Source organism: Diabrotica virgifera, chromosome 9 (genome assembly GCF_917563875.1).
Source record: "Diabrotica virgifera virgifera chromosome 9, PGI_DIABVI_V3a".
Classification (NCBI taxonomy): domain Eukaryota; kingdom Metazoa; phylum Arthropoda; class Insecta; order Coleoptera; family Chrysomelidae; genus Diabrotica; species Diabrotica virgifera.
The window spans coordinates 56471458-56487457 of NC_065451.1; the positions used below are offsets into that span (position 1 = coordinate 56471458).

The 16000-nt window shown below is 32.8% G+C and overlaps 1 protein-coding gene across 1 annotated transcript in view; it reads left to right on the top strand.

Moving 5' to 3' along the window:
• The window catches only part of LOC114339583 (dynein axonemal heavy chain 1-like), a 452416-nt gene that overhangs the window by 82875 nt on the left and 353541 nt on the right, over window positions 1-16000 (top strand). The window contains exon 2 of the mRNA XM_050660135.1: window positions 1782-2100. Within this exon, the coding sequence (XP_050516092.1) occupies window positions 1782-2100 (319 nt within the window). The remainder of the gene's footprint in view (window positions 1-1781; window positions 2101-16000) is intronic.

The window sequence follows — 16000 nt, forward strand, 5'->3', positions numbered from 1 at the left end:
CCTATACCTAAGTGCTTTAATTTGTATGTTATTTAAGCCAAACATTAATTGCAACCAAAATTACGTGAAATTTTATTAGGTGGCCGTGAAAATATCCAATCAAAAATAATTTTTCGAAAAAAATACGTAATAATCTAGCCTGATCCTTAATTTATTAATATTGGATGAAATATCCAAATATATTCGTAGATAAGTTTGTTGGTGCTTAAAATATTACTCAAATATACAAAATTCTCCCTAGTTGACTATCACACAAAATTTGCTTAAACATTTGACATTACATATACTATTTATATAGTTTCAATTGAAGAGTTAATTAATCTATTACCATTACTGATATTAATTTTTCTAATAAGGAACTGATTAAAATGGCTTTGTGTTAGGAGAATCTAACAAAAATGAGCTACGTACAATAAAAATGTATCATCAACAATTCCCTGATAGACGACAACCAAGAAAAGAAACTTTTGCAAGTATACTAAAACGGTCTCAACAGACTAGCTACTTAGATTTTAGGAACGGTTGTACTAATATGCAGATCCTCAATGGCACTAAGGATTACATTTAATTCCTGTTTCCTTCATTTACAATAGTTTTTGTTCTGTCAGATTTATCATAATCTAAGTGTCCAGTCCGTTAAAGCCGTTCTAGTATATTTTCAAAACGTTTCTCTTCTTGGTTGTCGTCTATCAGGGAATTTCTGATCAAAAATTCTTATTGCTAGTAGCACATTTTTGTTATACTCCACTAGCACAAAAATCTTACTAATCAGTTCCTTATTAGAAAAATTCATATTAGCAATGGTAACAAAGCAACTGGAACTATAAAAATAGTATTATGTCAAATTTTTAAGCAAATTTTGTGTCATAGCCAAACTAGGGAGGATTTTGTATGTTTTTATTAGTATTTTGCGCACCAACAAACTTAACTAGGAATGTATTTGGATATCTCATCCAATATTAATAAATTAAGGATCAGCCTAGATTACTATATTTTTTTTTCGAAAAATATTTTTTGATTGGATATTTTCACGGCCATCTAATAAAATTTCACGTACTTTTTGTTGCAATTAATGTTTGACTTAAAGAATCACGAATAACTTACAAATTAAAGCACTTAGTTATAGGGATGCTTAAGAAATTAAAAAGTACCATAAAATATCATTTCATTACAATACTAAAATACAAGGTGTTCCATTTAAAAAAACTCAGAAAATACCCATTCCGAGTTTCGGCCAACCCTGTATACTAAAATTTAAACATTTCACTATACTGTTAATGTTTAACAACAGTAGACATATTAAAAATCCTTTGAACATAAAATAAAAATTTGATGTTAAGTCACTACAATTCTACAGGGCGTGAATATTGCTACGAAATTAACAAAAAAACGTAATTATCTTTTAAACTTCCTCGTATAATATTACAAAACCGTATATTTTAAGAAAGAAAACATTGAGGAGAATCCAAAATGTAAAAATATACAGGGTGTTCTATTTAAAAAAACAAAATTTTGTGTCACCCTGTCAATACGCACGCCCCTGTATATTTGAGAATATTTTTAAATCATGTTCCTATCTGTACCCCAACTTTTATCTAAATAACTTTTTTTCGTATCTCTTACGACAAACGAGTAATTGGACTTTGACACACTAATGCCCCACCCTGTATATTTTAAATTATGAGTTGTTGTGATTTATATAATTTTTTTCGATTTTAAAATTGTATGCAAGTTCCCTATTATAACACCTTCCATTATATTAAAAACAAACCTTTTTTCAGGACTGATGGCATTCTTCCATGTCTCGTCCGACTTGGAATCAACGCACCAAACAAGGATAGACGCTGGTACGTCTTCGATGGCCCCGTGGATGCCGTTTGGATCGAAAACATGAACACGGTTCTAGACGACAACAAAAAACTATGCCTAAGTAGTGGAGAAATCATCAAACTTCGGGATACTATGACGATGATGTTTGAAGTGGCAGATCTGGCAGTTGCGTCTCCTGCTACGGTATCCAGATGTGGAATGGTGTATTTAGAGCCCGCAGTACTTGGTCTCGATCCGTTTGTTACATGTTGGCTTAAGAGATTGCCTGAGGTAAATAATAGAACGTACCGAGTTATACTCTAATTCAATTTATCAGTTATAGACCAGGGCTCATCTGTAAAAATATTAGTACATTTGGATGTTGGAAGGTGACTCATATTTTTTTGTAGAAATTACTTGAAAATAACTCATATAATAATATTTAAGTTATCCTCCCACTTAAAAAGGTCCGGAACATTGTATAAATAATCAAAATGTCAAAAAATGAAGGAAAAATTTGATCTTTTTCTTGGTTTTTTGATTATAACTTTAAAAGTGTTCATTTCCTAGAAAAGTTGCACTGACATAAAAGTTGCGTAATTTAAAGTTCCTACAATATAGAATTAGTTAAGAATTTTAAAAATTGTCACCCTTGTTGCAAAATAGCAATAATTGCGAAAAAATCATAGAAAAACAAGTATTCGCATTTTAGATTCTTCAACCATTTATGCTACACTTAGGACCTTAATATTCCACCCACAAAAACTTTATGAAACAATAAAACAACACTGTAAATTTCATTAAGATCGGTTTAATAGATTTTGCAAAAAAAAATTTGCAATCCAGCTTTCGCAAAAAAATTCATTTTTTCAAAATGTTGCAGGACTGAAAATAAAGCAGACAGCAAGTTGAATTTTTTTTGTATATATAAGAATACTATACCTTTCATTTGCAATTTGCAAAATTAAAATCGGTTAACTACCACGACGCCAGGAATGTTGTTAAATAAACAATAATTTTTGGTGCTACGCGCAGGACAGAGGATACGTTTGCTCTGATTGGGTATTTCAATGACCTTTGATAATGATTGATAAATTATAATTTTTAGTTCATTTCGATAAAAATAAATAAATTTGTCTATTGCAAAATAAAAACACATAGCTCTGTCCTTTGAAATAACACTTTTTTAGCAAAAACTTTCTTTGTTCATATATTTTAACTTAGAGAATGAAATTTTATTATTTTTAAACTAACGCAATTGTTAAAACAATATTTCACAAACAATAATAAAATTAGTTTGATATTTGTGGAATTAAAATATTAAAATACAACAAAATATAGAGTAAGAAAATAATATATTAAATAAAGATTGGAAGAAATTTTGGTGGAAATCAACTTGTGTGAATCAAATACTGCTGCCCTGCGCGTAGCACAAAAAATTAATGTTTATTTAAAAAAATTTCTGACGCCGTGGTAGTTAACCGATTTTAATTTTGAAAATTGCAAATGAAAGGTACGGTATTCTTCTGTATGTAAAAAAAATCAACTTGCTTTCTGCTTTGTTTTCAGTCCTGCAATATTTTGAAAAAATGAATTTTTTTTGCCAAAGTTGGATTGCAAAATTTATTTTGCAAAATCTATTGAACCGAACGTCCATCTCAAAAGAGATGCGCCCTGGAATATAAACCAGCTGTAAAATTAAAAAAAAAAAATAATAAGAAACTACTAAACGCCGTAAAAATGAGTGGCGCATACAATATTCCAGCTACAAAAGATCTGATATGAATATTACGTGGCGCGAAAATGTATTTTCATTTTGATGAAAAATAAAATTATAAAAAATAAAAAATGAATATCCACTTTCAATTTCGTTGCAAAACGAAAATACAGCTGAACCATATTCCAGTCCAATCAGAGAGTGCTGCAAGCACCTCTACCGGTTTCGAAACTTATTAGTCTCTCATCAGGAGGCACATATGCTGCTCTCCCTGATCCAACCAAAACAAACCCCAGCGTGCAGTCCCGAATTGCAACCAACGAAATGGCATAGATGCCCTAGCGGCAACTGCTAGCAAAAGACTAAGTTTTCACTCTAATGGCATATAGCATATCCCATCAGAATGAAAACAATGGGAACCTTCTCTGGTTACACCTCCGAGGCTTCTACAATTTGCAAGCCATACGGATGCTGAGACTAAGGAAGATGAGGGAATTCTACAATTTACAATTCACGTCCCATCTGCTCAGCGCGGTAAAGTTCCAACGAGACTGGTTCCCTTCATACTCCAAACAGAGTAAATGTAAATAAAAAATGAATAACCACTTTCAATTTCGTTGCAAAACGAAAATACAGCTGAACCATATTCCAGTCCAATCAGAGAGTGCTGCAAGCACCTCTACCGGTTTCGAAACTTATTAGTCTCTCATCAGGAGGCACATATGCTGCTCTCCCTGATCCAACCAAAACAAACCCCAGCGTGCAGTCCCGAATTGCAACCAACGAAATGGCATAGATGCCCTAGCGGCAACTGCTAGCAAAAGACTAAGTTTTCACTCTAATGGCATATAGCATATCCCATCACAATGAAAACAATGGGAAACTTCTCTGGTTACACCTCCGAGGCTTCTACAATTTGCAAGCCATACGGATGCTGAGACTAAGGAAGATGAGGGAATTCTACAATTTACAATTCACGTCCCAACCCGTGCAACCATTTCGCCATTTCGTTGGTTGCAATTCGGGACTGCACGCTGGGGTTTGTTTTGGTTGGATCAGGGAGAGCAGCATATGTGCCTCCTGATGAGAGGCTAATAAGTTTCGAAACCGGTAGAGGTGCTTGCAGCACTCTCTGATTGGACTGGAATATGGTTCAGCTGTATTTTCGTTTTGCAACGAAATTGAAAGTGGTTATTCATTTTTTATTTACTTTTACTCTGTGTGGAGTATGAAGGGAACCAGTCTCGTTGGAACTTTACCGCGCTGAGCAGATGGGATGTGAATTGTAAATTGTAGAATTCCCTCATCTTCCTTAGTCTCAGCATCCGTATGGCTTGCAAATTGTAGAAGCCTCGGAGGTGTAACCAGAGAAGGTTCCCATTGTTTTCATTCTGATGGGATATGCTATATGCCATTAGAGTGAAAAGTCTTTTTAATAAAATTATAGTTTTATTTTAAAAGATTTTTTTATACTATTTGCTAAAGAAGTAAATCGCGCCACGAAACAGTAACTTTGATACAGTTTGAATTTTGAAGCCCTTTTGTGGCGCGTTTACTTCAAATTTAGCAAATTTATGGAAAAAAATATTTTAAAATAAAACTAGATTTTTATTTTGCATCAAAATGAAAATATATTTTTGCGCCACGTAATATTCATATCAGCTCTTTGTAACTGGAATATTTTTTTACGGCGTTCAGCTGATTTTTATTCTTGTATCTGGGGTTTTTCAAAGTTTTTTATAAATAAAATGTATGTAGTTTAATGTAATGTTTCTCGATTACACGCTAAGCGTTATATATAGTCGCCTTTCTCGCATTATTTCCCAAATGATCTAGTAGTTATGACACCAGACTTGTGATAAGACAATCCGAGTACATATCCCAGCCATCCTGCCATCCCAGCAATAATTATGGCCAGCAAATGAACTCGGATTGCCCGATAAAACTTAGCGTCGTAACCACTACAACTACACAAACCATTTCGGCGATAATGGTTAAATGGATTTAACTTTTGGAGCTCAATAACTTCTGAACGGCTTAAACAATTTTGATAATTAAACATGCGTTTAAAGCGTATTGACAATTAGTATCTGATGCATCTACAGTCAAGTATGATAACTGAAGATATTACAGGAATTATTGAGCTTGAAAAACGGTTTTTCCCATAAGAAATAAATATGATTATATTTATGAAGCCTATAACTTAAAAATTCGAATTTTCCCAGATATGAGGTATACACCGTTAGACGCGACTAGAGTCAAGTATTAAAAATATATGTGTATGTATGTATAATGTATATAGAGAAAATATGGTGAGCAACTTGGACAGTCCATAGCAAGGCGGCTTTCGAATTGAGTAGGGAGCCGAGAAAGATAAAAACAAAGAGAAAATTTGCTATGGAACTTTGAGGACCTCACCGTCTTCTTTATTATTATTCTTATTTTATTATTCTGATCTTATTGTTATTGTTATTAAAATTTTGTAGATCGTTTTTAAACACCCCTGTGATGTTGAAAGGAGGCTATAATTAGCTTACCTTAGCTTAGTACCATCTCTTTATTTCAGTACATAAATTACCTCTCAACAAATATTGAACTAATTTTTCTTCGTTATTGATATTTTACGGACTTACTGTCTTTAAATATTTAATCTTCTTGATATAGTAGTCATGTTGTGACTGGCTGATTGACATAAAGTCTATGCCATTAAAAACAAAAAAAAAGCTATACACCGTTAGACGCGTCTACAGTCCTCCTAAAAATGCTTAGTTATTGGCGCAATTCGTAGGTTACAATTTTGAATAATTTTCCGAAAATCCAAATTTTTAAGTTAAATTTCTCAGTTTTTCGGCTATACTGAGCCGTGTATAAGTATGGTCGTGACCGCTTAGGCACCATTTGAAAGCATAACTCAACACTATTGATTTGATGTATTTGCGGTTTTCCTGCCTCTTCTTGAACCTAAGATATATACGCCCAAAAAATATGCGATTTTGTATCTACCTAGCCCTATAGCTGGCTTTTGGGTGGTCAAAAGTCACAAACTATACCGGTTTTAATTCGGCCCTGACCCCCTCTTGAAACACATAAAAAAATTCAGATCGGTGTAATTTTTCCACATACATACATACATATCCCCTTATACATTTTCCCCTTTTTAAATAAAAATTGAGTCATAATTCTGAGCTCGGTAATTTTTGAATGGTATAACTAACCTCTTTTCAAAATTAGACATGCGTTGAAAAGTTAATGATCAGTACTAACAGAAGCCGCAAAGGTCGGACTTAAATATTTGAAATTTTTGGGAGTTTTGGGGATGAGAACGAAAAACAGACAAAATGAATGGTTGACATATGGATGGGCGAGTCTTTTCCCAAACTTTAAGATGGGATTTTGCCCAATTTTCAATTCAGTCAGATTTAGAAAATCGAAAATTTCGCGTATATATAGTGTCGCTTGTAGGGGTATTGTGCGCCACTGACGAGAACTGCTGTCCTCTGGTAATTTTTTGCTGGCGATTACGAATTTCGAGGGTGGATCTCGTTTCGAGTGATATAACCCCGAAAATAATGTAAAAGTTTTGGCATTACAGGAAGATGGTCGCATTATACGTTATATTGCAAATAATTTGAATATTGCCAAAAGAACCATCTACATTGCTCTTAAGAAGTATAGTTAAACTAATAATACATTAGAAGACCAGGCTCAGGCAGAAAAAAGGAGCAGAGATTAGCGTGATAAACGTTTTTTTATAATCCACACGGAAAAAACAAACTTTTTTTGTACAAACTTCGAGGAATCCATACACTTACATACACCCACAACTTCCGCAAAATGACCACATATATTTGATTATCACGTTACTCGATTTTATTCCACATCCCTGTCGCTTAAGATTAAACCATGGCAATTTTCCTGCACATTTAGCTAAAATAGGAATGCGTATCAACTCTCTCTGTTCATGTGATAACTACTCTACTTCAGATTTAAATCATATAATCTTTAATTGTGAACTTAATAAAAACCAAACGAAAGCACTAATTGCTAGACTTCAGGAGCGGAATGTAAGTTTGCCGCTGAATATTTCACATCTACTAAGCTTCAATACCAAAACTATTAATGATATTATCATACAATTTCTTAAAGATTCTAAAATAAAAATTTAATATGACATCTTCAATCTTCAACTTTCAAATATCTGTGGCAAAAAGTTTATCTAATGCCATCCCCTCTTTGTGAACACACACACACGGGAAAAAGTTTACCTGTAGCTAAATGTATGCCCTATATCACAAAAAATTAATTAAAATCCTTTATAAAGGGTATATAATTTAAATATTGAATGGGTTGCATATGTGAGTCCATATTAAATGTAGTAATGAAACACAGACTTACTCACAATCATTTAATTATACTTTGACGACCGGTTTCGATCTCTACATTATATAGATCATCTTCAGGTCGGCGTTACAAGTAGTTAAATGCTACAATAAAGAAAACCAGAGTTAGAACATTATCTGGTTGCACAAGTGTTAACAGAAAGCCAAATTCGAAAATTTTTTTTTTTTTTGAAATAAAGGTTTTCAACTGTTGACATTTCAGAATATTGATACCTACAAATGCACACCTATGAGTTAAAATGCTCATAAGCATATATGAGCAAATGGGTGCATGTAGTTTGTGAATATGTGTTGAAATTTAAATTATTAGCAATTAAAAACAAATTAAACCATTAAGCAAACTTAAATATGCATCCAAACTCAAAATAGTAATAACAAATAGATAGTAATATTGTTCAAACCTACTTACATGCCGTTACAAGGGATGCGTTGCCACTTAGTTGTTATCATATTAATTCGTCCAACTTATGCTAATTGGTTTGCTGGTAGGGTTATACGGTAAACAGACATGTTACGCAGGTCAAAACAAAGTAATTTTTTTTTTGGTTTTTTTTTGTTTTTTTTTTGTTTTTTTTTGTTTTTTTTTGTTTTTTTGTTTTTTTGTTTTTTTTTGTTTTTGTTTTTTTTGTGATTTTTTTGAGAAAAAAAATTACTTTGTTTTGACCTGCGTAACATGTCTGTTTACCGTATAACCCTACCAGCAAACCAATTAACATAAGTTGGACGAATTAATATGATAACAACTAAGTGGCAACGCATCCCTTGTAACGGCATGTAAGTAGGTTTGAACAATATTACTATCTATTTGTTATTACTATTTTGAGTTTGGATGCATATTTAAGTTTGCTTAATGGTTTAATTTGTTTTTAATTGCTAATAATTTAAATTTCAACACATATTCACAAACTACATGCACCCATTTGCTAATATATGCTTATGAGCATTTTAACTCATAGGTGTGCATTTGTAGGTATCAATATTCTGAAATGTCAACAGTTGAAAACCTTTATTAAAAAAAAAAAAAAAATTTTTCGAATTTGGCTTTCTGTTAACACTTGTGCAACCAGATAATGTTCTAACTCTGGCTTTCTTTATTGTAGCATTTAACTACTTGTAACGCCGACCTGAAGATAATCTGTATAATGTAGAGATCGAAACCGGTCGCCAAAGTATAATTAAATGATTGTGAGTAAGTCTGTGTTTCATTACTACATTTGGTATATAATTTATTAAAATTCTCTTAAAGGACTATATCACATATATACAGAACGTTTTCGACCTTAATACAGATCATCATCAGTGTTAAACAGGATGTTCACATGCTAAGCCACTAAAATTGAAAATATATTTCTTAAAGACCCTTTAAAATATTAGTCATTCAAAAATTGATATAAATTGTTTTAAATAACCAGGATGTTAAATAATTCTAGATTAAGCACCGGGCTGCAGATTAAGCTGCAGGAGAAGATAGGATTACCACAGATATGATATTAGAAGGAGATAAGGAACTCATTGCAATTGTAACTAAGCTTATAGACAGTTATTTACACCAGGGCAAAGTTCCTAAGAGCTGGAACAACTCTAAAGTAATCTTATTACACAAGAAAGGTGATAATCGAAAGTTGGAAAACTACAGGCCCATCAATCTACTGTCACACCTGTTTAAAATTCTCACCAAAGTCATAACTACCCGACTAACAATTATATGAAACCAACCATATGAACAGGCAGGTTTTAGAAAAGGCTATTTAACTTCCGATCACCTGTTAACCACAAAAATATTAATAGAAAAATGTAACGAATACAAGTTTCCAGTTTTTATAGCATTTGTAGACTATGAAAAAGTTTTCGATAATATAGAACACACGGCCGTAATAAACGCAATGCAACATTGTAGAATAGACAGCAGATATATTAACTTAACAAAAGAAACTATGAACCAAGCTACAGCTACATACTACCTAAATGAAAATTAATACACGAACCCTGTACCATTAAACAGGGGAGTCAAACAGGGTGATACCCTATTACCCAAACTGTTTACCTTAGTTTTTGAGGATGTTTTTTAAAATCTAAATTGGAAATATAAGGGAATAAACATCAATGGCCGATACCTCAATAATCTACGATTTGCGGATGACATAATCCTGATAGCTACTGACCTACAAGAACTAAAAACCATGCTTTCAGAACTACACACAGAATCTTCTAAAATAGGACTGAAAATGAATTTAAACAAAACAAAAGTCATGCACTCCGAAGAAACGGTGACAATAATAAACGACAAAGTTATAGAAAAAGTTGAAGAATATACATACAGTATGTCCCTGTAAGTTGTATCCATATGGAAAACTTTTTTATTATTCATTTTACGAAAAAAAGTTATTCTTAATAAAAAGTTCTGCATGGTCCAAAACCTAAGATTCAACCATCAGATATCAAATATTATGAATTTTATACGAGGTATGTAAAAGTTTGAATTTCACTCAAGAGTAAAGTAGGTAGCTTTATTTTTCACAATATTGAAAATAGCTATTACGAAAAGTTGTTTGGAATTAAAAGCTATATTCTAATATGCAATTACATCCTTCTAATTGAAAAAAAAAATTTTTTTGAAAAATTATGGATAACTAACATTATATTCAGTTATTTCATTTCTGATAACTCTTTTATTATTAATTAAACGAAAAAAAGCGATTCTTTATAAATAATTCTGGATGGTCTAAAACCTAAAATACAACCATCTTATATCAAATGTTATCAATTTTATACAAGGTATGTCAAAAAAATAAATTTAGATCTAGTTTCTAGAAATTTAGATTTAGATTTAGGTAAAGTAAATTACCTTTATAGTTCAGAATATTTCAATTAGAAGGATGTAATTACATACTGAAACATAGTTTTTAATTCTAAATATCTTTTCATAGTAACAATTTTCGATATTGTGAAAAATAAACGTGTTTTACTCTTGAGCGAAATTCATATTTTTTGACATACCTCGTATAAAATTGATAAAATGTGACATAAGATGGTTGTATTTTAGATTCTAGACCATGCAAAATAGTCTAGGCGCCAAATAGAGGTCACCGTGTCATTTTCAATTCTGATGGACAAACTCAACGGTTTCTTATGGATTTTGGGCTGCTGATTACGAATTTCGAGGGGGGATTTCGATCCGAGTGGTCAAAAAATTGTTATAAACAATTTAATTGTTTATAAATGGTTTATAAGGCTCTGGCTCATAAACTAAAAGAGATAAAAAAATGTTTTATATAAAATTTGTTCCCTAATAAAAAACGAGGAAACAACCGTTTACTAAACTTAAATCCGACAATTAAAACTCAAGATATTGTAAAATTAGTGCACAATGCAAATTGCAAATTGCAAAATAAGTATTTTTCGAAGCTTTACCGATCGTAACTCGGCTTCTACGCATGCAAACGAGCCTTATAAGGTGTCCTTTTAAAAGCTTAATTAAGAGGCTTCCAAACAAAGTTTGTTAAATTATTTGATCTTAATTTGTTTTAAAGTTATACCCGTTTGAAGTTATAATTTTCTTTAAAAAATTTTACATTAATTTGTTTATAAATGTTTCAAGCAAACTTGAGCTATAAACATTTACACTTTAATTAACAATAATGACAAAACAACCCAAAAGGAACAATTTGAGCTTACGAAAATGTTCGTAAGTTTATTTTTGGCTAAGATGTCGATATTTTAATGGCGCGCTCTGAGGCGCAAGATTGGCTCACAGTCAAGTAAATATGTATTCTTCGACGCTTCATCGATCGTAACTCGGCTTCTACGCATGAAAATAAGCCAATATGTGATATCCATATAAAAATGAATCGAGTTCTTTTGCAGCATCATCATTGCATATAAAACGAGCATTTATGATATGGCGGCATACACACAATTGACGGGCCTTGATGATGCTGCAAAAGAACTAGATCCACTTTATATGGATATCATATAGATAATTAGACTCTGAACCCTCAAAAAGTTTTAGTTTTACTGCCTACAAGAACAGACTTGTACCACCATGTAACTGTTAAAATTTCGCTAAGAACTTATGCAGATGTAAAAAAGCTGATATTCCCTGTATATCTCTATGCAGATTTGCAGATGCATGAAAAAAATGTGTGTAAAAATAGTATTAATAAATAATATTAACTTACTTTTTAGTTTTACTTCTGAAATATTAGTTTTTAATTTTTTTTTTCATTTAGTGCAAAAAATAGAAGACAATGTAAATAAAATGAAAGGTGATACGAGGTACAGTATGACGATTTAATTATAAGAATTATATGATAAAATTTTATTAGGATCTTCAAAAATGAAAAATGAAGATAACGTATGTATACATAGAAATTATAATTTGCATCGAGAAGTTAGCGCGTGAACCTTTACGCGGTGAGCCGATCTTGCGCCTCATAGCGCGCGCCATTAAAATATCGACATCTTGGCCAAAAATAAACTTATGAACATTTTCGTAACCTCAAATTATTCCTTTTGACTTTTTCTATCATTATTATTCATTAAAGTATAAATGTTTATAGCCCAAATTTGCTTGAAACCCTTATAAACAAATGAATGTACAATATTTTTAAGAAAATTGTAACTTCAAACGTGTATAACTTTAAAACAAATGAATATCAAGTAATTTAACAAACTTTGTTTGGAAGCCTGTTAACTAAGCTTTAAAACGACACCTTCTAGTACTTATTTGCATGCGTAGAAGCCGAGTTACGATCGATAAAGCTTCGAAAAATACTTATTTTGCAATTTGCAATTTGCATTGTGCACTAATTTTACAATATCTTGAGTTCTAATTGTTAGATTTAAGTTTAGTAAACGGTTTTCCTTCGTTTTTTATTAAGGAACAAATTTTATTTGAAACATTTTTTTTATTTCTTTTAGTTTATGAGCCAGAGCCTTATAACAATTTTATAAACAATTTATAAACAATTAAATTGTTTATAACAATTTTTTGACCACTCGGATCGAAATTCCCCCTCGAAATTCGTAATCAGCAGCCAAAAATCCATAAGAAACCGTTGAGTTTGTCCATCAGAATTGAATATGACACGGTGACCCCTCTGGCGCCTAGACTAAAACTTTTTATTAAGGATCACTTTTTTTCGTAAAATTAATAATAAAAGAGTTATCTGAAATGAAATAACTGAAAATAATGTTTGTTATCCATAATTTTTCAAAAAAAGAAATTTTTCAGTTAAAAGGATGTAATTGCATACTAGAATGTAGTTTTTAATTACAAACAATTTTTCATAGTAGCAATTTTCAATATTGTGAAAAATAAAGCTACTTTACTCTTGAGTGAAATTCAAACTTATTGACATACCTCGTATAATATTCAAAAAAATTGATATTTGATGGCTAAATCTTAGGTTTGGACCATGCAGAGCTGTTTATAAAGAATAGGTTTTTTTCGTAAAATTAATAATAAAAAAGTTTTTCATATGGATACAACTTACAGGGACATACTGTATATACTTGGGACAAAAAATAATACTAAATAGGGAAATTGAAACAGAAGAAATAAAAAGAAGAAGAAAGTTAGCATGGGCAGCATTCGGCAAACTGAATTACTTACTCAGAAATCAGCAAATTCAACTACATCTTAGATCTAAAGTTTTTGATGCATGCATTATTCCGATACTGACATATAGGACAGAAACATGGACAATTACAAAAAAAGAATATGAACATACTCAGTCACTCAACACGCGATGGAAAGAGCAATGCTTGGCATATCACTTAAGGACATGAAAGCAAACACACGGATAAGACAGAAAACCAAAGTCACCGATGTGGTACAAAAATCATTAAAATTGAAATGGGAATACGCTGGATATGTAGCTAGGAGCGATCTAAACAAATGGCATAGAACAATTCCAACCTGGAGACCATACCAACACAAAACACCCAGAGGCAGACCTCCTATGAGATGGACAGATGGCCTGAAACGAACTGCCGGGAAAAAATGGCTACAAGTAGCGTACAACAAAAAACAATGGAAAGGAAGACATGAAGAGGCTATGTTCAGATGTGGACGTGAATAGCTAGACGAAGAAGAAGAAGAAGTAGCACCGGGCACTATTTGAACCTCAAATGAGTTGGAAGCGTCCTTGGAAACCTCACATCTTGGACGGTCGATGGCAACTGAGAGTTGGTTACTAAGCCAATAGAATTCTGTAAGTAAACAGCAGCTCGTCGAGCAAACTTAATGAAATTTCCGAATGATCATAGAGACTGGACTGTTCAGCAATGGAATGTTATATTTTTTGACGAGCCACGTCTCTTCTTACGATCTCTAAACGAACGCGAACGTGTATGGAGAAGACCCATAGAATCATTTGCACCTTGCTGTATGTTACCAAGAATGCCGTCTGGTTGCGAAGGTGTTATAGTCTAGGCGCCAGAGGGGTTACCGTGTCCTTTTCAATTCTGATGGACAAACTCAACGGTTTCTTATGAATTTTTGGCTGCTGATTACGAATTTCGAGGGTGGATTTCGATCCTGAGTGGTCAAAAAACTGTTATAAACAATTAAATTGTTTATAAAACTCTGGCTCATAAACTAAAAGAGATAAAAAAAATGTTTCAAACATAATGTGTCCCATAATAAAAAACGAAGAAAAAAAACGTTTAATAAACTTAAATCCAACAATTAGAACTTAAGATATTGTAAAATTCGTTTACAATGCAAATTGCAAAATAAGTATTTTTCGAAGCTTTATCACTCTTTACTCGGCTTATACGCATGCAATTGAGCCTTAGAAGGTCCCATTTTAAAGCTTAAATAATATTTTTCCAAACAAAGTTTGTTATAGTATATTAAGTATGGAGAACGGTAAGGGTTTTATACCGATCGAAGACAATTGTTTGGAGGAGGAGCGGAGCGACGACTCCAATTATTGTCTGAGATCGGTTACCCTTAACGTTCGACATGCTTATATCGTTTTTTGCACGATTGATACCATTATAAATTATAAAATTAAACATTTTCGTCATATTGACTATAGTCTAAGAGCTGGGAGCGGATTTTGTGCGTGATAAGTAATATGGAAAAACTATACGGGGATATGTTGAATTAGTTGTGTACATGACTTTCACCAACGGCCGGAAACCAGAGTTGGGGCCGAGGGTAGTTATAAGGGGTCAAAATCGCGGTTTTTATTATTTTTTTTTATGACGCTCATGGTCGAGATAGTTCACCAAAATTTGGGAATAAGTAGGTCATGACGTACCTAAGTAATATCTCTAGGGGCTCAACGCTGCGTGGCCGACAAAGGGGTGGGGGTAGGGGTGAATATCAAAAATATAAGGGGTTTTTTGTGACGTTCGTGATTGAGATAGTGCACCAAAATTTGGTTATAAGTATATCATGACATAAATAATTGAAATCCCCATAGCCGGAAACCAGAGTGGGGAAGGAAGGTAGTTATAAGGGGTCAAAATTCCGTTTTTTATTATTTTTTTTGTGGCTCTCATGATCGAGATAGCGCGCCAAAATTTGGGAATAAGTAGGTCATGACGTAACTAAGTAAAATCTCCAGGAGTGGAACGCTGCGTGGCCGACAAAGGGGTGGGGCAGGGGTGAATATAAAAAAATATAAGGGGTTTTTTGCGACGTTCGTGATTGAGATAGTGCACCAAAATTTGGGAATAAGTAGACCATGACATAACTAAGTAATATCCCCAGAGGTGGAAACCAGAGTGGCGAACTAGGGTAGTTATAAGGGGTAAAAGTCGCGGTTTTTTTTATTTTTTGTTGTGGCGCTCATAATGGAGATAGTGCACCAAAATTTGGGAGTAAGTAAGTTATGACGTAACTAAGTAAAATCTTCAGGGGCGGAACGCTGCTTGGAGTACAAAGGGGTGGTAGACAGTGGTGAGTATACAAATATATGGGTTTTTTTTTGCCGTCCGTGATCGAGATAATACACCAAAATTTGGGAATAAGTAGATCATGACATTACTAAGTAAAATCTCCAGGGGCGGAACGCTGCGTGGGGGACAAATGTTGTGCCGGGTCACAAAAAAATAATAC